At 42.3% G+C, this 21,285-nt stretch overlaps 1 protein-coding gene across 2 annotated transcripts in view; it reads left to right on the plus strand.

Moving 5' to 3' along the window:
- MAP3K20 (mitogen-activated protein kinase kinase kinase 20) overlaps positions 1-12,258 on the plus strand; it is a 210,707-nt gene extending 198,449 nt beyond the window's left edge. For both annotated transcript variants that reach the window (XM_053597117.1, XM_053597118.1), the window contains exons 18-20: positions 2,005-2,079; positions 5,482-5,632; positions 11,527-12,258. In XM_053597117.1, coding sequence (XP_053453092.1) covers positions 2,005-2,079; positions 5,482-5,632; positions 11,527-12,227 — 927 coding nt within the window. In that variant the 3' untranslated portion in view covers positions 12,228-12,258. The remainder of the gene's footprint in view (positions 1-2,004; positions 2,080-5,481; positions 5,633-11,526) is intronic.
- Positions 12,259-21,285: the final 9,027 nt, after the last annotated feature.

Raw genomic sequence — 21,285 nt, forward strand, 5'->3', positions numbered from 1 at the left:
CTTGGAGGGAGGAAGACTTTCCTGAGTTCAATTTCTTGAAGGACTTAGATGAGGTTACTTACGAGGCACCTGGTGAAGTCTCCCTGAAGGGACTTCTTTATGGCTCCCTTAAGTTCACGTCTATGAGCTCCTGGGGCGGCCAGAGAGCATGTAACTGCATTGGGGTCATGCCAGAAGCATGCCCATGGAAATGCTGAAGAAAGGCTTATAGAAATGCTTAGCTTGCTCTTCAAAAGGGAAAAAATTCAATTCTGGCCCAATCATCCTGAAAACATACATAGGAGACTTTAATTGTAAAAGGCCCACAACTTCAGGCACATACCTGTGATGTCAATAGGACCATCTCCCTAACCTCACATAGCCATTAACTCTAGTACTCTTTTTTGGCAATACAGCCTCACTCTTGTCACCCTGGGTAGAGTGCTGTGGTGGTATAGCTCATAGCAACCTCAAACCCTTGGCTCAAGTATCCTCTTGCCTCAGCCTCCTGAGTAATTGGGACTACAGGTGCCTGCCATGATGTCCAGCTAGTTTTTCTATTTTTTGTAGAGATGGGGTCCTTTCTCGCTCAGGCTGGTCTCAAACGCCTGAGCTCAAGCAATCCACCCTTGTTTGCCTCCCAATGAGCCACCTGCCCAGCCCTCTAGTGTACTTTTAACTATGTATTTCAGTGAAGAAAGGGGATAGTAGTGAAGAACCAAGATACAAACACAAGTAGGGAAATAATAAATGATTCTTAAAAGCCATGTACTAGACTTGTAAATGTGTTCTCTTCATAGGCTAAACACCCATGTTCTTTAAATTTACAAATGGATTCATCAAGTAGATTGATTTGATGTTCATTGTTAGATTCTCTGTGGGAATTATTTCCATGGCATTATTTATCTGGAAAGATTATGATCTGTTTTTAACTTTTTCCTATTTTGTTGGGACACATCATGTTTTGATGTCTTAAAGACCAGAAAGATACTTTGTCTTTTCTCTCCACCTGTGCCATGGAGTGGTAAAACTACATGCAGGTGTTTTTCCTACAATGCCATATATACAAAGTCTCAAACCGACATAAACTGAGCTTATGGGAAAAATAAGACTAGGGCAGACCATTCAAAATTCATAGCAATTTTTAACCCGTACAGAAATAAAGAAACTAACACAGCTAAATTTCTAACACATTATCTTGTGCTCAGCTCACCCCTTTGCACTCTTAAACCTGGTGTAACAGGAGGATGGGAGGAGAGAGTAGTGCTCTTCTTCATAGAGGCTGTTTTCCTCAAAATTCAAATAGCATTCAAGATCTAGGACTTTTCACACTGATCCTTTGTCTTAATACAGTGGGAAAATATTGCCCCAGTTTCTTCATTTGTATGTGCAGCTTTGCCAGATAGCCTGCGATAGAAGAGAGCAGAGTGATTGTTTTCTGTTCGTTTTTTTTTAGGGATATTTTTGAGATAGAGTTTCACTATGTCACGCAGGCCCTGGCTGGGTTCGAACCACCAGCCCCGGTGCATGTGGCCGGTGCCCTAACCATGGAGCTATGTGCGCTGAGCCACGCAGAGCGATGGTTGAAGCCACTGAAAAAGCCACTGCTTGTGCTCAAGGAAGGCACTTCTGGATCTTATTAAATTCTTACAGCTTTCCCTTAATTGTAAGGAAGCTTTCTGCAGATGCTTCAAACTTTAGCATGAATTGATGCTAAATTGATGCTTCAAACTTTAGCATGATCTCCTGATAAGATTGAGTGATAACAAGTGCTGTTATAAAAGAGAAGATTGTGCAGACCAAGGACTAGCTATTGACAAATACACAAAAGGATGTCCTATGAAAAACAAAACCCCAATCATTAACACATTATAAGTGATCACACGTGAACCAACATGGCCAATATTTTGCCCCCATTTTGCCAATTGTATATGGCGCTACTGGCCTCAAATAAATATATGACAGCCTGTTTTATAGCAGGCTGTTTTATGGTTCTACACCATCATCCTAACTTTTGTTTTTCAGCCACCATTTGTAATGGAGAAGTGGATTGTAGGAATAGTGGAAAATCAGACTGTGGAGTGCACTGTCATCTATGAGGTGAGCTCTGGGGGAAGAAGACTGGTGGCTTTGCCATCAGGGAGTGAACAGGAATTAACTCTTCGTCAGCATGCTTATGATTTGTTGGGATATATTGGGAGAGAAATTACTTAAGCAACATGAGTATGAGAAGAACAATATATTTCCCTAATAAAGTGCTGGAAAGGAAAGAGAACAGGATAAACTTACCCAGAGAGAGAGACATAATACTTCATTCATTGATCACTAGTTAATGATCAAATGCCTTCTGTGTACTACATAACATGTTAGGGGTAGCCAATGATGACTAAGACAGGTCTTTGCCTTCTTGGCACTTAGAGTTTAGGAGTAAGGGCAGCTGAATGATTCTTCATCTACCACCTTGGAGAGGAGGAGCTATTACCAAAAACGATGAACAGATTCTATATATCTTTTCTTTTGAAAAATAGAAAAAAATTATACTTTCTTAAAAATACTTTATTAATACTAAAATTCACACATTTAATGGTACCTGCTGGCAGGCAGTGTTTTGTGATTGGGATAGACTAGGTCTATATGCTCTTGAGGCTTTTATTCTAGTTGTGGGGAAGATAGAAAGTAAGTAAGTAAAAAATAAAAACCATCAGAGAGTGATGGGTGATAATGGAAAATATTGTGACGTGGGGCATTAGATGGGATGGTCAGGGAAGACCTCTTTTCCAAGAAGGAGAAAGCAGGGAAGAGCCCAGGAAGAGCAAATGCAAATCCCCAAGGAACAGAGACAAAACTAGGGAAGTGGGCAAGGCCAGATCATAGGGCCACAGCACGGAATTGGAGGTACCGTAAGCAGGATGGGAAGTCAATGGGGCATTGTAAGCAGTAGAGAGGAAGAACCTAATTATGTTTTAAAAATCAAGATCTTTCTTCTGTGCAAGGACACAGTAAGGACCATATAGTTAATAGTATTATACACTTGAAATTTGTTAAGAGGATAGATTTTTATACTATACATTTTTACCATAATTTAAGAAAAAACTCACATTAACTCTTAGAGAATGATCTCTCTGTAATATATTTCAATAATCTGTGTTCAATGAATGTATTTAATATTAATGATTTTTTTTTAATCAACAAGAAGCCATGCAGGGAGGCAGGGGAGGGTGCGGTTATATTACAGTCTTAGCACACATGCAGATATCAGTATGCAAATACCATCAACAGGACATGCATTTCATTCATTCATTCAATCATTCATTCAAGAAACATTAATTAAGGATTTATAATACTATGAACCAGGCACTATGAGGAGTGTTTAGACATGTTTTATCTCACTAACCTCATGTAAATTCTGCAAGATAAGTATTATAAACTTCCTTTCACAGATAGGGAAAACCGGCTCGGAGAGATGAAAGGAAGTTCTAAGGTTCTGAGTAGGTAGTGACAGAGTTGGTGTTGGTAAATACACTTGTCACTCCTCCCCAGCTACCTTGTTAGCTTCTCAGTGGCTGTGGTAGCATGAAGGAATTGGACTTTTTTTTTTTTTTTTCGTAGAGACAGAGTCTCACTTTATGGCCCTCGGTAGAGTGCCATGGCCTCACACAGCTCACAGCAACCTCCAACTCCTGGGCTTAAGTGAGTCTCTTGCCTCAGCCTCCCGAGTAGCTGGGACTACAGGCGCCCGCCACAACGCCCGGCTATTTTTTTTTTGGTTGCAGTTTGGCTGGGGCCAGGTTTGAACCCGCCACCCTCGGTATATGGGGCCGGCGCCTTACCGACTGAGCCACAGGCGCTGCCCAGGAATTGGACTTTTTGAACAGCAGCATTGTGATGCTCTGCTGAGCTACCAGGGTTTGGCTTTCCAGTAGTAGAAATGCAAATCTTGGCTAGTCCACTTCTCCAACCTGGGATTCAGTAAATACTATACCAGTTATTTATCCTCACCCGCCAGGGCACACAGGTTGTCAGGGACGAGGCACCTGAGAAGTTGTGTCATAAAGTGTCACATAAAGTGACAGAAAGTGTCAACTGCAGGACACAAAATCTGAAAAAAAAAGAGCTTGGTTAGTTTTGAGGAACTTGGAATATGGACTATTTTGAAGCCTGTTAATTCATCTTCACTACCCAGGAAATGTCTTACTTTTTAGTAACTGGACAGTCAGAAAGGCCAGTTTTCAACTCTGCCTGCCTTAGACAGTTCTGGAGACACATCACACCCAATTCTTTTCTCTCCCTTTCCTCTCCCTCCTTCTCCTCCTGTTTAGACTCCATGATGACAGGCCACTTGTGTCTGGATTTTTCACTCCAGAGTTTTTTAAAAAATATTTTCTTTTTTTAATGTCTATTCAGATGCTTTGCTCATTTTCTTTTTTTATTTTATTTATTTATTTATTTATTTTTGCAGTTTTTGGCCGGGGCTGGGTTTGAACCCGCCACCTCTGGCATATGGGGCCGGCACCCTACTCACTGAGCCACAGGCACTGCTTCTTAAAAAATATTTTCATAACCATATTGAACCCTGGAGACTCTTTAATCAATACTGATCTGTCACACTTGGTGAAGAGGACGATTTCAGGACAAGAAAGTGGTGTGTCCTCACCTCTTCCTAATCCTTATTTCTTTTTTTTTTTTTTTGTAGAGACAGAGTCTCACTTTATGGCCCTCGGTAGAGTGCCGTGGCCTCACACAGCTCACAGCAACCTCCAACTCCTGGGTTTAAGCGATTCTCTTGCCTCAGCCTCCCGAGTAGCTGGGACTACAGGTGCCCACCACAATGCCCAGCTATTTTTTTTTTGGTTGCAGTTTGGCCGGGGCGGGTTTTGAACCCGCCACCCTCGGTATATGGGGCCGGCGCCCTACTGACTGAGCCACAGGCGCCGCCCCCCTAATCCTTATTTCTTACCTGTTGATTCTATCTCACTTTTGTGTCTGTACCTCTTCCTTTCCATGCAGTGATCTGTCCCACCACGCTGCCCACATTCACCGCAGTTGGTTACCCTCATGATCAGAGGTAGCCTTTGGCACCATGGTGGTCAGATTTTCATTTAACAAGCACAATACTTGTTTTTGGCTACTATGTACAAAAGAGATTCTCTTTTATTTCCTACTAAACAAAGAGGTCAGTTGAGGTTTGCCAAATATTAATAGATTCTGGGAGCAAACAAATATAATTTTAGCTATTGGAATCTAGTAAAGAATATATGCTATAACCTGGTAAGGGATGGAATTCGGTAAGCTGTTAGGGTTAAGTGGTTAAATTTTTCCTTTTAGGAATTAACATATTTAGCCCACTTGTTCAGAATATTTTATCTAATGTATTATAATATAATGCTGTAAGGAGTGAAACTGGGGCAATCTAATAACTGGGTATCTTTTCTTCTCATTTTATATGTATGTGTCTATCTATTTGGTTATGTATTTCTTTCTCTTTTCTTTTTTTTTTACCAGAGTGATGTTAGAACTCCAAAAAGCACTAAACACATCCATTCGATTCAGTGGAGTAGAATGAAACCTCAGGATGAGGTGAAGGCCGTCCAACTTGCTATTCAGACAGTATTCCCCAACTCGGAAGGCAACCCTGGAAGCAGGTCTGACTCAAGTAAGTTAGTGCTCAGTAGTAATTAGACGTGTGCTAGATCCCAAAAACTTGATTATGAAAGTCTTACCAGAGGTAAGTACCCGTCTGTGGACAGACATAGATTCCTAATATAATACTTCCTTCTTATACTTTTACAGCATTGGTTTTATAAACAGATTATATGGAGAAGAGGATTTATGGACTTACAAATCTGAACATAGTATAATAAATTTCAATATTTAGATAAAACTATGGTAAAAGAGGAAAATTATTATGTTGCATTGGTAAATAAAAATACATACATATAGTGTATTTATATGTGTATATATTTAGTTTCTAAAAGTGTGCCTGTAGATAAAGATATGAATCTTCTATGTCTATCAAACATTACTACAAAGCCACGGTTGGGACAACTTGAATCCTGATACCACTGACACATCAAAGCATGGGAAGGAGAGGGAAAGAAAGAAGGGAGCAAGGGATGGAAATAAGGATGAGGGAAGAGAGAAGGGAGGGTAGAGAAAGAGAAAACCTGGAATGCATATAGTAGATAATGGTGATAGTAACTACAGATGATATAAAGAAAGAATTTAGAGTACCATAGAGGAAGATCAGATGACCTGCTATAAAATGAGTCATTATTTGGTGGATTCAGGGAAGAGGTTCTGACCCTCAGCTCTGTAGGTTCAGAAACTCTTTTTTTTTTTTTTTTTTTTTGCAATAAGATATTTCACATTTATTACTGTTTGAAACACAAACAGGAAACAAAAGTTATTGCAATATCAAATAAACTCATAAACTCATAATTTTGTAAGAAGAGTCTTATTAAACTTAATTTATCATTAGTGTTTTGAAACATAAGGACTCTTTTGTATTTATATTTGTAATTGTACCACAGGGGTAATTGCAATTCAGTAGAGAAACTCTAGTAGAGGTAGAGTCAGGAGATTTGGGGGGAAATCTTCAGATTGCTTATATTTTTATCCACTCCTTTTCAGAATTGTGATAACTAAACAAATTTGTGTATGTATGTAGAAATGATTAAATACCATGTCAGACTTACCACATATCAAGAAATGTAATACTCATCACTGACCACGAAAATGTTACACAATTAGAAAATATATAGATTATTCTCAGGGCAAAAAGGGGAAGTCAAAAAATTGGGGGAGTTCATGACCAGACTGAGCAATAGCAAGACTCAATTTAAAAAAAGAAAAAAGCCAGGTATCATGGCAGGTACCTGTAGTCCCAGCTGCTCGGGAGACTGATTCAAGAAGATCACTTGAGCCTCAGGGTTTGAGGTTGCTGTGACCCTGGAGAAACTTGGAGAAACTCTTTTTTTTTTTTTGTAGAGACAGAGTCTCACTTTATGGCCCTCGGTAGAGTGCCGTGGCCTCACACAGCTCACAGCAACCTCCAACTCCTGGGCTTAAGCGATTCTCTTGCCTCAGCCTCCCGAGTAGCTGGGACTACAGGCGCCTGCCACAACGCCCGGCTATTTTTTGGTTGCAGTTTGGCCGGGGCCGGGTTTGAACCCGCCACCCTCGGTATATGGGGCCGGCGCCCTACCCACTGAGCCACAGGCGCCGCCCTGAAACTTGGAGAAACTCTTAACAGAACTCACAGTTAGGCTCTGCGGGAGCACAGTAAGCCAACAGACGCATGGGAAGTAGATCCACCCCCATGCAGTTCACTCCTTCCCGTGAGAGCTGTATCTGCCAAACAAACCAGAAATACATGTTTTCTCATCAGTGCATTTTTCCCCCGAAAGGAAGATATACCTGGGAAGCCATATCGAAGGTTCTTTGGTGGGCACAGAATCAAAGCAAGGGGCTCCAACAAGGTGACCCTCACTGTTGATCTTGCCAAGTTATGAGAGCCCAGCTCCTATCTCCTTCACTGAAAAGGCTGATCTACCAAGCTGACCAGGAATTTTTAAACGTCCACCAGCCAGAATGCTCACAATTCTGCACAGTACTCAAAACCTACTAACCAATTATTTGGCAGTATGCTGAACTTATACATGTTTGTCAACACAGTTGATTGGGTTCTTTTTTTCACAAATAATTATGAGAAGACAGTCTGACCACCACGATGGGGCTTGAGTTTTTACTAAGCCTTCTTAGCCACAAACACACGGTCAAACATCTTCTAGGGTATGCTATTTCTACACAGGACTAACCTGTACAGTAGGTGTTGATTCTCACTAGCACCCTCTCTGAAGGTACTCCAGGACTAAGTTCTTCTATTTGTTAATTCATCAGTCTTGCCTCACATGCCTACTATCCTACCTTTAAGGACTTATTATAATAACTAATGCTGGTAGAGCACATTTTATATCTATAGGGCTTTCACAGCCATGATCTATTTGATTTTTAGAATACCCCTGTGAAATCTGGGAGGAGAGGGAAGTCTTCTCTCTTCATTTCTGCTGGATTTTTCTCTTCCATTAAAAGCTGGTTTTCTCTGTTTTCCTACCCACATAGCGCAAAACGGCTGCCAATAGCTTTGAATCCTTTTTTACATGGTTCAAATCCTATTACTTTGAGAGTTACCCAGTAGATACTTTATTTGTCCCAATTCCAGATTCCCTTGGGGCAAAATTTATTGGAGCTACTTTTTTCTTTTTCTTCTTCTTCTTCTTTTTTTTTTTTTTTGTGGTCTTCTTCCACAGGTCATTTAACTGCATCCACAAGGTGAGGGGATGGCAGATGGGGTGACAGGACAGACTGTGTGTGCAGCATGTTGTAATCACAGGGTGGTGACATTCCCCCCAAAAGGCAATAGAAAGACATCTAACAGGTGTACTCAACTTCTCTTAAACAAAACTTTTAGGAGATAGTTATTCTCTTTCTCTAATCTGTACCTACCTCCTCCTGGCATTGCTCTGGATGAAGTTTTCTCCTCTGATTATTAACTGGAAAGGTTGACCTCTCTTTGGCTTACTCCAGCTTTCCTAGTTTCCCTCCTTCCTTCCTCCTCGTATTCTTTTTTCCAACATGATGTGAGGACTAAGAGGGTGCCACCTGATCAGTTGAAATCTATCTTTCAGCAGCAAGTAGCAGAAAACCCAGTTTCATTGGCTTCTTAAACTGGTTCTCAAAGTGTAATCCCGGGACCAGCAGCATCACCTATGAACTTGTTAGAAACACAAATTCTCAGGCCCGATCCTGGACCTACTGAATCAGGAACTCTGAGGGTAGGACTGGCAAAGTGCATTGTAAGCCCTCCAGATGATTCAGAGGTACTCAAAACCACTGGTTTAAACTGTAATAAAATTTATTACCATCAATAACAAGAAGTCCAGAGGCAGAGCAGGCTCCAGGTGCACTAAGATAAGCCAGCTCAACTATGTTAATGGTGATGGATGAACCTTTCCTTCTTTCTGCTCTGCCATCACTAATACATTGCCTTTGCTCTCTTGCTGGCTTCCCTCGTGTTCACAGTCAGCGCAGAGAGATAGAGCAAAGCTCAGAGGACAAAAGGGGTCAGGTCCCTCCTGGTTCTCATGTCTAGGATTAAAAAAAACTTTCCAGGGCGGCGCCTGTGGCTCAGTCGGTAGGGCGCCGGCCCCATATGCCGAGGGTGGCGGGTTCAAACCCGGCCCCAGCCAAACTGCAACCAAAAAATAGCCGGGTGTTGTGGCGGGTGCCTGTAGTCCCAGCTGCTCTGGAGGCTGAGGCAAGAGAATCGCTTAAGCCCAGGAGTTGGAGGTTGCTGTGAGCTGTGTGACGCCACGGCACTCTACCCGAGGGTGGTACAGTGAGAGTCTGTCTCTACAAAAGAAATAAAATAAATAAATAAATAAATAAATAAAAACTTTCCAAGAAATTTCAGCAGACTACCCTTCACCAATTCTGCTTTGTCCAGAAGTAAGAAACTGGTGTCCCAGACCAGGCACCTGCACATCTGGCTTAGGCTGACTGAAGCCTGCCCCTAGAGCCAGAATGTGGTCAGAGCTCCCTGACACACAGGCCTGCATGGAAGGGTCGGACACCAGAGAAAATCAGGGCTCTGGTGGAGGCTAAAATTGCAGAGAAGTCAAGGTGAGAGAAAGAAGACACGTGATTCTATACGACTCTGCTTATGCAAAGTATCTAAAGTAGTCAACATAAAGATAAGGAGAAAGGTGGTAAGCAAGGGGATGGCAAGGGGGAGTAGTATTTTGTGGGTGCAGAGTTTCCAGCATTGCAGGATGAAACTATTCCAGACACCAGTTGAGTAGCAAGGTGAATATACTTAACACTGCTGTACACCTAAAAATGGTTAGGATGGTAAATAGGATGTGTTTTTTACAACAATAAAAATACACACGTACAACACAAAGGCCCTGTTATGGACTAAAGCTGTGGAGAGTGTCTGGACACAGGAGCCCTATCTGCACAGGCAGGGCCAGAGTGGCTGCGGAGGCTGAGTCAGGGAGGGCTACCAGGGTCTCTGGAATGTGGGCAGCCATAATGTGGCCCTGGGGAAACAGAAAAGATCTTAGGTGTGAGAGACTTGCTTATTCACTGAAATATAGCTTACTAAATGGTCCTTGTTAGTTAACTGTTTACTTTTACCTTAATGTCTGACCATTGCCACGCAGCATCATTTTTTTATGCTGAAAACATGCCATGTTCCTGAACCGCAGGAATCTCTCCTCTGGATACATGACCTGATTTTCTTCCCCAAAACCTCTAGCTGTCTCAGCCTTCAGAACCTCATTTCTTTTATCTTCATTTAGGGTCTTTGTGGGGTTAAAAGTGTTGGCTGGAGGCTTTTCTCATCCTTCAGGCTTTACAAGTGCCGGTTGGGGGCTGGGTGCAGAGGCTCACATCTGTAATCCCAACACTTTGGGAGGATTGCTTGAGGCCAGGGATTAGACTAGCTTCAGCAAGAGCCAAGAATGAGACCATCTCTACAAAAAAATTGAAACATGAACTTGGTGTGGTGGTGTGCCCTGTCAGAGCATGACCCTGTCTCTGCTAAAAATAGAAAAAATTAGCCTTGTAGTAGGCGCCTATAGTCCCAGCTACTCCAGAGGCTGAGGCAGGAGGATCGCTTGAGCCCAGGAGTTTGAAGTTGCTGTGAGCTAGGCTGATGCCACGGCACTCTAGCTAGGGCAGTAGAGTGAGACTCTGTCTCAAAAAACAAAAGTGTGGGGTAGCAAAGTCTTCTGTTTATCAAACATGCCCCTGCCACCTAAACATACTTAACAGTAATTTCTAGAAGTGACAGCACAACTAAGTAAAAAAAAAAGTGGGATTTAGATCCAAAGAACCTGGGATTACTACATGACCCTTGGTGAGTAATTTGACCTCGCTGGCTTCCTCGTTGATAGAATAAGACAGTTAGCATTTACCTAGAAAGATTATTGAGCAGATTAAATGAGATAATATAGTAAAGCCTTGGAACAATGCCAAACACATATATTTAAAGTGAAAATGCCTTTTTTTCTTTTTTAGACAGAATCTCAGTTTGTCACCCTGGGTACAGTGTCCTGGCATCATCATAACTCACAGCAACCTCAAATTCTTGGGCTCAGGAGATCCTCTTGCCTCAGCCTCTTAAGAAGTAGGGACTATAGGTACCTGTCTTGACTAGTTTTTCTATTTGTAGTGGAGATGGGGTACCACTCTTGCTCAGGAGCGGGGGCTCAAACTCCAGAGCTCAGGCTATCTATCCATCCACCTCTACCTCCCAGAATACTATGATATAGGCGTGAGCCACCCTGCCCGGCCAATGCCCTTATTTTTAAAGAATTATTTGTAGCAATAAAGGAAATGTCCTTAATACCTAGTGTAGAATTTCTGTGAATGGCAAAGCTGAGAGCATCCCAAACAGCCTTAAATTATCCCCGGACAGGCTTATGAATCAGGCATGCAGCTCCCGTGTGGCTTTAAAGATGCTTACTTCCCTTTCTTCTGCAGGTGCTGATTGCCAGTGGTTAGACACTCTGAGGATGCGGCAGATTGCATCCCACACTTCTTTACAGCGTTCCCAGAGCAATCCGATTCTGGGCTCATCATACTTCCCTTACTTTGATGACCAGGATTCCTATGCTGCTGCTGTGAGGCGGACCCAGGCGCCCATTAAGTATCAACAGATCATACCTATAAACCAGTCCAGAAGCTCCTCTCCCACTCAGTATGGACTGGCCAAAAACTTATCTTCTCTGCATCTCAACTCCAGGGACAATAGCTTTTCCAGTGTTAATACTGACAGCTCTTCAGAGAGGGGGCGGTACTCAGACAGGAGCAGGAACAAATACGATCGTGGTAGTGTGTCACTCAATTCTTCTCCGAGAGGCAGATACAGCGGAAAAAGCCAGCATTCCACTCCTTCAAGAGAAAGATATTCTGGAAAGTTCTATCGGGTTTCTCAGTCAGCACTCAATATTCACCAGTCACCTGACTTCAAGAGAAGCCCAAATGACCACCACCAACCCAGGACCATCCCAGGGATGCCTTTGCACACTGAGACTGATTCCAGAGCCAGTGAAGAGGAGAACAGAGGGAGCGAAGGGGGATGGACCAAAGTGGAATACCGGAAAAAGCCCCACCGGCCCTCCCCTGCCAAGACGAGCAAAGAAAGAGTCAGAGGGAACTACCGTGGTCGGAGAAACTTTTAACAAATTTAACTAGATGCATTTTTCTAGCAGGGTTTTGTTTTTGTTTTAATATAACAGATTTTGACAATATGGTGCCTTCGTACTGAATTAACAAAAGCTCTTCCATTTGGGGTGACTATTAGGAAGTATTTTCTGATTGAAACCACAGTCAAACCACGGCCCAAATTATGGATGTTGATTGTCCAATGACAGTAACTAGACTTGGAAATAACTACACACATTTTTCTCCCCAAGTTAACTTTTTTCCATAGAGGCAGGGTCTGGCTCTATAATCCAGGCTGGAGTGCAGTGCCACAATCATAGCTCACAGCAGCCTTGAACTCTTGGATTCAAGTGACTCTCCCACCTCAGCATCCTGATTAGCTCAGTCTACAGGCACTCGCCACCATGCCTGGCTAATTTTTTTTAGTAGAGGTGAAATCTCACTATATTGCCCAGGTTAGTCTCAGGCTCCTGGGCTCAAGTGATTCTCCTACCTCGACCTCCCAAAGCACTGGGATTACAGGCATGAACTACTGTGCACAGCCTGAGTTAATTTTAGAGGAGGTGTCCTGTGATCTTTTTACCTAACAACTTGCTTTATCCTGAGCAGGGCCAGGACTGGGGTAAGGCACATGAAGTGAACAACAGCAACAACACCAAATCAAAACTCTAGGTAAAGACAGGATCAGTATTACTGATTTCTCCTTTTTTTTTTTAATTTTTTGTCACCTTGGGTAGGGTGCCATGGGGTCATCGTAGCTCACTGCAACCTTAGACACTCGGGCTCAAGCGATCCTCTTGCCTCAGCCTCCTGAGTAGCAGAACTACGGGCACCCGTTATCACACCCCACTAGTTTTTTTGTCTATTTTTAGTAGAGACAGGGTCTCACTCTTGCTCAGGCTAGTCTCAAACTCCTGAGCTCAAGGATTCCTCCTGCCTCAGCCTCGCGAGTGCAGGGACTACAGACGAGAGCCATTGAGGCAGGCCTGATTTTTCTTTTCCTCTAAGCCTCCAGTAGGCTTGGGCAAGGCACTATGACTGATCCTGTCTTTATTTAAAATGTTGAGGCCAGAAGCCAGGAGTTTGAGAAGAGCCCAAGCAACACCACAGGACCCCTTCTCTATTAAAAATAAATAAATAATATAAAATATTGACATTTTGTTCTTCATAAATGTTTTTATATTAGTATTCTTTTTTAATATTAAAATATCGTTTATCTGAGTTTTGGGTGTGGGTTTTCTTTTTGATGCCCCCTTTAATTTTGTGCCCAAGGCAAGTGCTTCCTTCATCTCCTTCTTCTCTTAACCCTGCTGGTTAGTATTTATTTTAGTAAGGTATTTGTGTTTTTATCATGGTCAGTGTTGAACTGATTTGGCTTGTCATTTTTAGGCAATAAAAAAGGTGACTGAACTTAATGCTCGTGATAGTGCATGTTGCATTCATTAAGATTCATCTGAAACCAAAGATCTCAATTGCCTAGATTTGTGGTTGTTTCTCTCCCTAATCTCCCAGGACTGCTTTTGAATATTATATTCTACACTTTCCCAAAGAAGGAGCAAAGAGGGGAGAGCAACGGTCTATAAATTCCCCTTCGGATGTCATAAATCTAAAATCTAAAAGAAAACAGACACAGAGCAAGGCATAAATGTCACAAGCTAAAAGCGGAGAAATTGAAAATCACCAACAGCCTTGTTGGAGCAAGACAGCTCGAAGCAGCTGGGGGCGGAAGGAGGCTGCTTGCCACTTAGGGCAAACGCATGCAGAATCCAACCCCTATTTTACAAATCAGAAAGTCAGGGGCCAACACATGTTTAAAATGTCAAATAAATCAGTTACTCTTAATATTCTGAGGTTCTGTTCAGCATTCGCTAACCCCGAATATCAAATGTTCACAGCTCTGCACGGTGTTCTGGATGCTCTGGAGAAATGACACGTGGGTGATTCTGTGGGGTTCAGTCCTCTTTTACTAAAAATCAGCATCATACAGGGTGGCGCCTGTGGCTCATTGAGTAGGGCACCAGCCCCATATGCCGAGGGTGGCGGGTTCAAACCCAGCCCCAGCCAAACTGCAACAAAAAAATAGCCGGGCGTTGTGGCGGGCACCTGTAGTCCCAGCTACTCGGGAGGCTGAGGCAAGAGAATCGCTTAAGCCCAGGAGTTGGAGGTTGCTGTGAGCTGTGTGAGGCCACAGCACTCTACCCGAGGGCGGTACAGTGAGAATCTGTCTCTACAAAAAAAATAAAATAAAATAAAAATCAGCATCATACTATGTCCATATGTTCCAATACGAGTAGCTGCCCTGCTCTACTACATTACTCCCAGCCTGGTAGGGAAAACTGTAGTTGGGTAACATTAAAGTCAAGGTTATAGGAGATGACCTTTATTTATAAGGGAGCTATGCTGACCTACACACTGATTCAACAACTTGATGTTATACAAGTTTTATTGTGTGCCATCTGCATTTATAGGTGAAGGCAGTGGGTGCGGTGCAATCAGTGAAGTGCTCTTTCATCATATATAACCAACTTCTAAAGTTTTAAGCTCCTCTGTGATCCTTTCTCATGAAGTTTATATCAACCACAGTCTGTTTTCAATTATTTTTCCCATTTGTCCTTTGTTTAAACTTAAAGAAAGGTAGGCTAATACAAAGTATGCTATCCTAATAATCATGCTGTTTCCAAATAAGCAGTAAAATATATTCTTTGATTAGAATTTTTGGATAAGTAGCTGAACAGTCTTGACTTAGTCATTCTAAAACACAAAATATGGCCTTGATTAATACACAAAATGTTCATTCTAGGGAATTATTGAAGACTTCAGTTTAAAAGGTGCTATGCAAATGATGACTAGTTATATGCTATTTTTTCCCATCTTGCTTTCTTGGGTTTATGGGTTAGAAAAATTCAATCTGGCAATAAATTCACTCAGTTACCTATCTCAGCCCTATTTAGTGTTAGCCAGTGATCATGGAGAGGTTATTCCATCAGCCCATAAAACTGATTGTTTTGCAATATCTTATGAAAAATACTTGTCAGCGTCAGGGCTCGCAGCAAAATCAAAGTAAGAACATCTGCAGTGTGCTTCTTGATGTAAACAAATGGTACGAGTTGGATGTTCCTTTTTCTTTTCTAATGATGCTTATTCGCCAAAAGTTAGTTGCCAGGTTGAAAGATGAATGTAAGTCAGGAACAAAGCAAGGGTTATCAAGACTTTTTTTCTCCCTCAGAATAAATCCATTGCCAACAATGAGGAACTGTGTTAGTTTCAAGAGGCTGAGGTTAAGTCCAAAAGAACAAACAAAGGGAAGGATATTTTACAAGAAAAAAAAATTATAGTAGAAACAAATCAAGAGATACATCTTGGACTGGGCACCTCTAAATGTGGGGATTTGATGGTCCCTAAACATGTTTCAGAGTGAGTCTGGAACTGCCAGATCTATGTGGGTTGCTATCATAGAGGCGGTCATTATTTCAGGCAGAGCCCAGACAAAGCAGGATGTTTTGCTCTTTGCACAAAATCACTGGCTTAGCAACACAATAGACCTAGCTTTAGTAATTAAATAATCCCAAACTGTGTAAGTGCACTAGGAATTTTTTCTTATCAAGACCTACTTCAGAAATAAGTATAAATTATCAATTATTTTCTAAATATATTTTTGATTATATATTTATTCATTATAATGAACATAGCTCATAAAAAATAATAAAAATTAAATTGCAATAGTTTAAACTATTCACTATAAAATCTGGCCTGCGAAAATTAGGTTAAATAATAATGACTCCAAAAGCAAACTCCTGGTGGCAGAAGCTGATACTGGTAAAATCCAGTATGAATAATAAAAAGCATAGATACATAATATCTTCATTGTAACATTTAAATTGAAAGGAATTGATCCCATGGACAAAATCAGAACAAAAAAATTTAATTAAAAAATGGGAAGGCGAGGAGTTGGTGGCTCAGGCCTATAATCCTAGCACTCTGGGAAGCCAGGGCGGGTGGATAACTCGAGCTCACGAGTTCAAGACCAGCCTGGGTAAAAAGAGAGACCCCCGTCTCTATTAAAAATAGAAAAACTGAGGCAAGAGGATTGCTAGAGCCCAAGAGTTGGAGGTTACTGTGAGCTATGATGCCACAGCACTCTACCCAGGGCAACAGCTTGAGACTCTGTCTAAAAAAAAAATGGGAAATAACATTATGTTGGATAGAAAATTAATCAGGAAATTAGATTGACATATGACATTCACTCCCTGAAATTCTTCACTAAAATATTTTCTCAATAGTTATATAATTTGGGCCAAGCGAGGTGGCTCACACCTGTAATCTTAGCACTCTGGGAGGCTGAGGTGGGAAGATCTTTTGAGCTTAGGTCTCTGAGACCAGACTGAGCAAGAGTGAGACCTTGTCTCTACTGAAAATAGAAAAAATTAGCCAGTTGTAGTAACACACATCTGTCATCCCAGCTACTCAGGAGGCTGAGGCAGGAGAATCTCTGGAGCCCAGAAATTTGAGGTTGCAGTTACCTATGATCATGCCACTGCACTCCAGCCTGGGTGACAGAATGAAACTCTGTCTCAAAAAAATAATTATATAATCCGGATCAAAATATTTTGCCTATAAATATAGGTGATCCTTACTGAAATGAAAATAGTAAGGTCAGAATCATCAGTATTCCCAATGGCAGGATAAAAACATCCTGGACACACCTTAAGGAATTCTGACTTAACTGCAATGTTTCCAGTTCCCATATATGTAAGTATTTTATGAGTTTTGTAAGTACCTTCTCTATAATTTTTCTTTTCACTTCAACAAGTTGATACAGATATGGTATTCTTCTAAAGCTCTGGCTCTCAGAAGCTGCCCAATTATAAGATGTCTTAATTTGGTTATGCAAGCTTGTTCAGAATGCAGCATTATTGAAATTTTAAATTATAGACACTGTACTTAGGAGGCTTGTAAAATCTCTTGTCATTGTTGGGTTTAAGAAGCTACAGTGGGCGGTGCCTGTGGCTCAAAGGAGTAGGGCACCAGCCCCATATACAAGAGGTGGCAGGTTCAAACCCGGCCCTGGCCAAAAAAAAAAAAAAAGGAAGAAGCCACAGTAAATGGCTTGGTGCCTGTAGCTCAGTGGCCAGGGCTCCGGCCACATACACCAGGGCCGGAGGGTTCAAACCCAGCCCGGGCCTGCCAAACAACAATGACAACTACAACCAAAAAAAAAGCCGGGTGTTGTGGCAGGTGCCTGTAGTCTGAGCTACTTGGGAGGCTGAGGGAAGAGAATTGCGTAAGTCCAAGAGTTTGAGGTTGCTGTGAGCGGTGATACCAGGGCACTCTACCTACAGTGACATAGTGAGACTCTGTCTCAAAAAAAAAGAAGAAGAAGCAGCTACAGTGAAAGTAGAGCATTAAGACCTGGACCTGCTTCATACTATCTATTTGCTATTACTGGATCTGGTTTATGAGACTGCCAACAAGGAAAAAGTACCAAATTCATGGTCAAAATTGTCAAGTCTTTAGTCTACTAGCTGGCCAAATAATGCATGACCCCATCAACAGTTAAGGAATGAAGAGTTGTAACCTCATAGTTCATTCAATACTAAAATCAAGATTCAGTTTCCAGGCTGGGCGCCTGTAGTACAGTGGTTACGGCACCAGTCACATACACCGAGGGTGGCAGGTTCAAGGGCTGTTTAGCAGGCCAGCTAAAACAACAATGACAACTGCAAAAAAAGAAAGAAAATAGCTAGGTGTTGTGGCAGGTTCCTGTAGTCCCAGCTACTTGGGAGGCTGAGGCAAGAGAGTCACTTATGCGGCGGCGCCTGTGGCTCAGTAAGTAGGGCGCCGGCCCCATATGCCGAGGGTGGCGGGTTCAAACCCAGCCCCAGCTAAACTGCAACAACAACAACAAAAAAATAGCCGGGCGTTGTGGCGGGCGCCTGTAGTCCCAGCTGCTCGGGAGGCTGAGGCAAGAGAATCGCGTAAGCCCAAGAGTTAGAGGTTGCTGTGAGCCGTGTGACGCCATGGCACTCTACCCAAGGGCGGTACAGTGAGACTCTGTCTCTACAAAAAAAAAAAAAAAGAGAGTCACTTATGCCCAAGAGTTTGAGGTTGCTCTGTGCTGTGATGCCATAACACTCTACCAAGGGCAACATAGTGAGACTCTGTCTCAAAAAAACAAACAAAAAAAAAGATTCCGTTTCCATTACCAATGTCCCATTTATTCAACTGTACCAGAGAAATTCCTTTCCTACCACTAAATGACTCTCGCTCAGCCTCAGGGACCAGCTGAAGTCCTGCCTGGCTAGAAACCTCCCTTCACAGCACCAGCCACACTGTGCATCCTGTATCCCTCTCAGGCTGTGAAAATGTTGAAGATCATTAATTAAATTATTTTCGAAATAAGTTCAAAGCCATGTTTTTTTACTTTTTTTTTCATCAACATAATTTAAGTGTGCCACGGATGTTTAACTGTAAGTTCAAGTGTTCTGTGAGATTAAAAAATAAAAAGGTTGAAAAACACTTTGGAGAGAATGAGGGTATTCATCACAGCCCCACTCCTCTGAAGGTGCTCTGTGAGAACAAAGCAGTGCTGCCCAAGAACTTGGCAATGAGGGAAATAAGACCAACCTCTGAGAATTATGAAATGGCCACAAATACTGCAACACTTCCCAGGCCTGCCAAACATGGTTGTAAATCAGGCTGGAAGTATGAAGCAATCCAAAGAGAACATGAATCCTTTAGGGGTGGTGGTGCGTCTGGGGACAGCCAGAGCTGGTCGGCACTGACAGACTAGAATAAGGCAATGCACAAAGGAAAAGATGAGCCATACTGTGCAAGCAAGACCTTCCTGCAGGGCACAACCTGCACCATCACACGTGGCGACCCTGTAAACAGGACAGCATTGTCCAGCCCAACCTCCCAAAGCGACATGAGAATCCACTCAGTCTGAGAGATACAAATCTGGTGCGGAGATGGCCATAGGGCCCAGGTCATGAGACCTCTTTTGCACCACAGTCTGCCTTACACGCACAGCAAAGCCACCAGACGTCACGCCGCAGCCACACTGAAGCAGCAACCATGCACCCTCCCTCTGTAGTTCCCCGTCCAGCCGCCCCATGCTGTGTGCTTCGTTACCCTTCCGCTCTCTGCTAAGGTTTCACCACCTCCAGGAAACCTTTCCAGATCCCCAGACCTGAGTCCGGCCTGCTCTTGTAGGTTCCATAGAACCTTTTTGTTCTTCAAGTCTTCATCCCCTTCTATGGTAATTCTCCCAAGATGTATATGCCTGTATGTCTCACCAGACTATCAACTTCATGGAAGCTGGGATTTTGCCTATCTTTGTCTCTGGGGTATCTCTAAGACGTAGTCAGTACTCAATCTGTTTACTGAATAAATGCATTAATTGTTTATTTATCAGGCTCACAAACATCAAATCATCTAAATTCTCGTTCTAATTTCATGCTCATTAAGTGACCTTAACAGGAGTATGCAACCCACCCAAGAGTCAAAATAATTGCCTTATTTAAAATAATTGCCTTTTTTTTTTTTTTGAGACAGTCTCACTCTGTCACCCTGGGTTGAGGGCCATAGCATCATAGCTCATAGCAACCTCCAACTCTTGGGCTCGAGTGACCCTCTTGCCTCAGCCTCCCAAGTAGCTGGGATGACAGGCACCCCCCACAATGCTCGGCTAGTTTTTCTATTTTTAGTAAAGATGGCATCTTGTTCTTGCTCAGGTGGGTCTCAAACTCAAGCTATCCACCCACCACGGCCTCCCAGAGTTAGGATTACAGGCGCGAGCCACTACATCCAGCCTAAAATCATTGCCATTCTAATTTTATATTATACATCAGTCTCTTGTGAGCTTTGCCAATATAAGTTGGACCCTGAATGAAACACCGAGACACTGATTAAGTTTTGGGTGTTCTGCTCAGAGCAGATTCTGGGTATGCCGAGGCCCTTAAGGGAAAGTGCAGCCTATTTTTCTTAAGAAACAGTCACTTGCATCATAGTGTACTGTTCTCATTTTCCATTTTAAATTTGTACACCTAGCATACCATTATAGAGGCAGGGTCTCAATAATCACTTCTCACAGGAATAAAAAAATTAGAGATGCTGTGAACATTTAAGAAATCCACACATAGACATATGAATGTCCTTTTGGATATTTAATAGAATCCTACTCTATGGCTTTCCTTTCCAGAAACCTAAAGTTCTGTCTTTTTAATGAATACAAATTGTTCCTGGTACTCGTGCCCTCTATGACCCTGCTGTGACTGCTTCTAAAAGTACACAAAGCTTTACTGAAAGTCTGACCTGGCAGTTTTCCTTTCTCTTACCCAAAGACACCAGGCACGCTCATTAGTCGCCAGATGATGCCTGTTCTGGCAGAGACTGGGGGACGCTTTGTGTTGGTGCAGGGACAGCTCAAGATTTGTCATCTGGTAGTGGCTGATTATCAAGATGTCCAAACTGGCTCCTTCGCTATGTGTAAGCAATTTAATTTTGTGCCCAATTTTAATCTGCAGTGTACTGTATGTCTGCATCTGCTGTGTTAAAGCGTTCATTAGCATTTAAAGGGGGAGCTGATGGTATTGATCACTCTTATTAAAACTAAAAACAATCATGCTGCAGTAACTGACGCTCATTCTCTTCAGCCACTGAAGTCACAGCCAAAGTCTGTGTACTCAAACACTGGCAGGAACACAAAATGAGTTATCAAAGCAGGGTACAAGTGGTGTCTGTTAGAAGCATTTGTGCTTGGCCACCACCCATCCCACATCCCAGCTTTCTGGATTATGGGCTTCTTGAAGGTAGGAATCTTTACTATTGAATTTCTGTCACCTGGCACAGAATAAGTTCTCAGTAAATTTTCTGATGAGGGATTGAATTAAAGTATGAAGGTAAAGTAACCAGTGCATGTTATAAACACTCTACAAGAACAGCTACACTTTTCTGACAGACATTGTAATAGCTATGTATTGCTATATAACAAACCAATCCAAAACACAGTGGCTTAAAACAAGAACAAGCATTAATTATTTCACACCATTTCTATGGGTCCAGAATTCAGCCATG

The sequence above is a fragment of the Nycticebus coucang genome, chromosome 7 (genome assembly GCF_027406575.1).
Source record: "Nycticebus coucang isolate mNycCou1 chromosome 7, mNycCou1.pri, whole genome shotgun sequence".
In the NCBI taxonomy this organism is placed as follows: domain Eukaryota; kingdom Metazoa; phylum Chordata; class Mammalia; order Primates; family Lorisidae; genus Nycticebus; species Nycticebus coucang.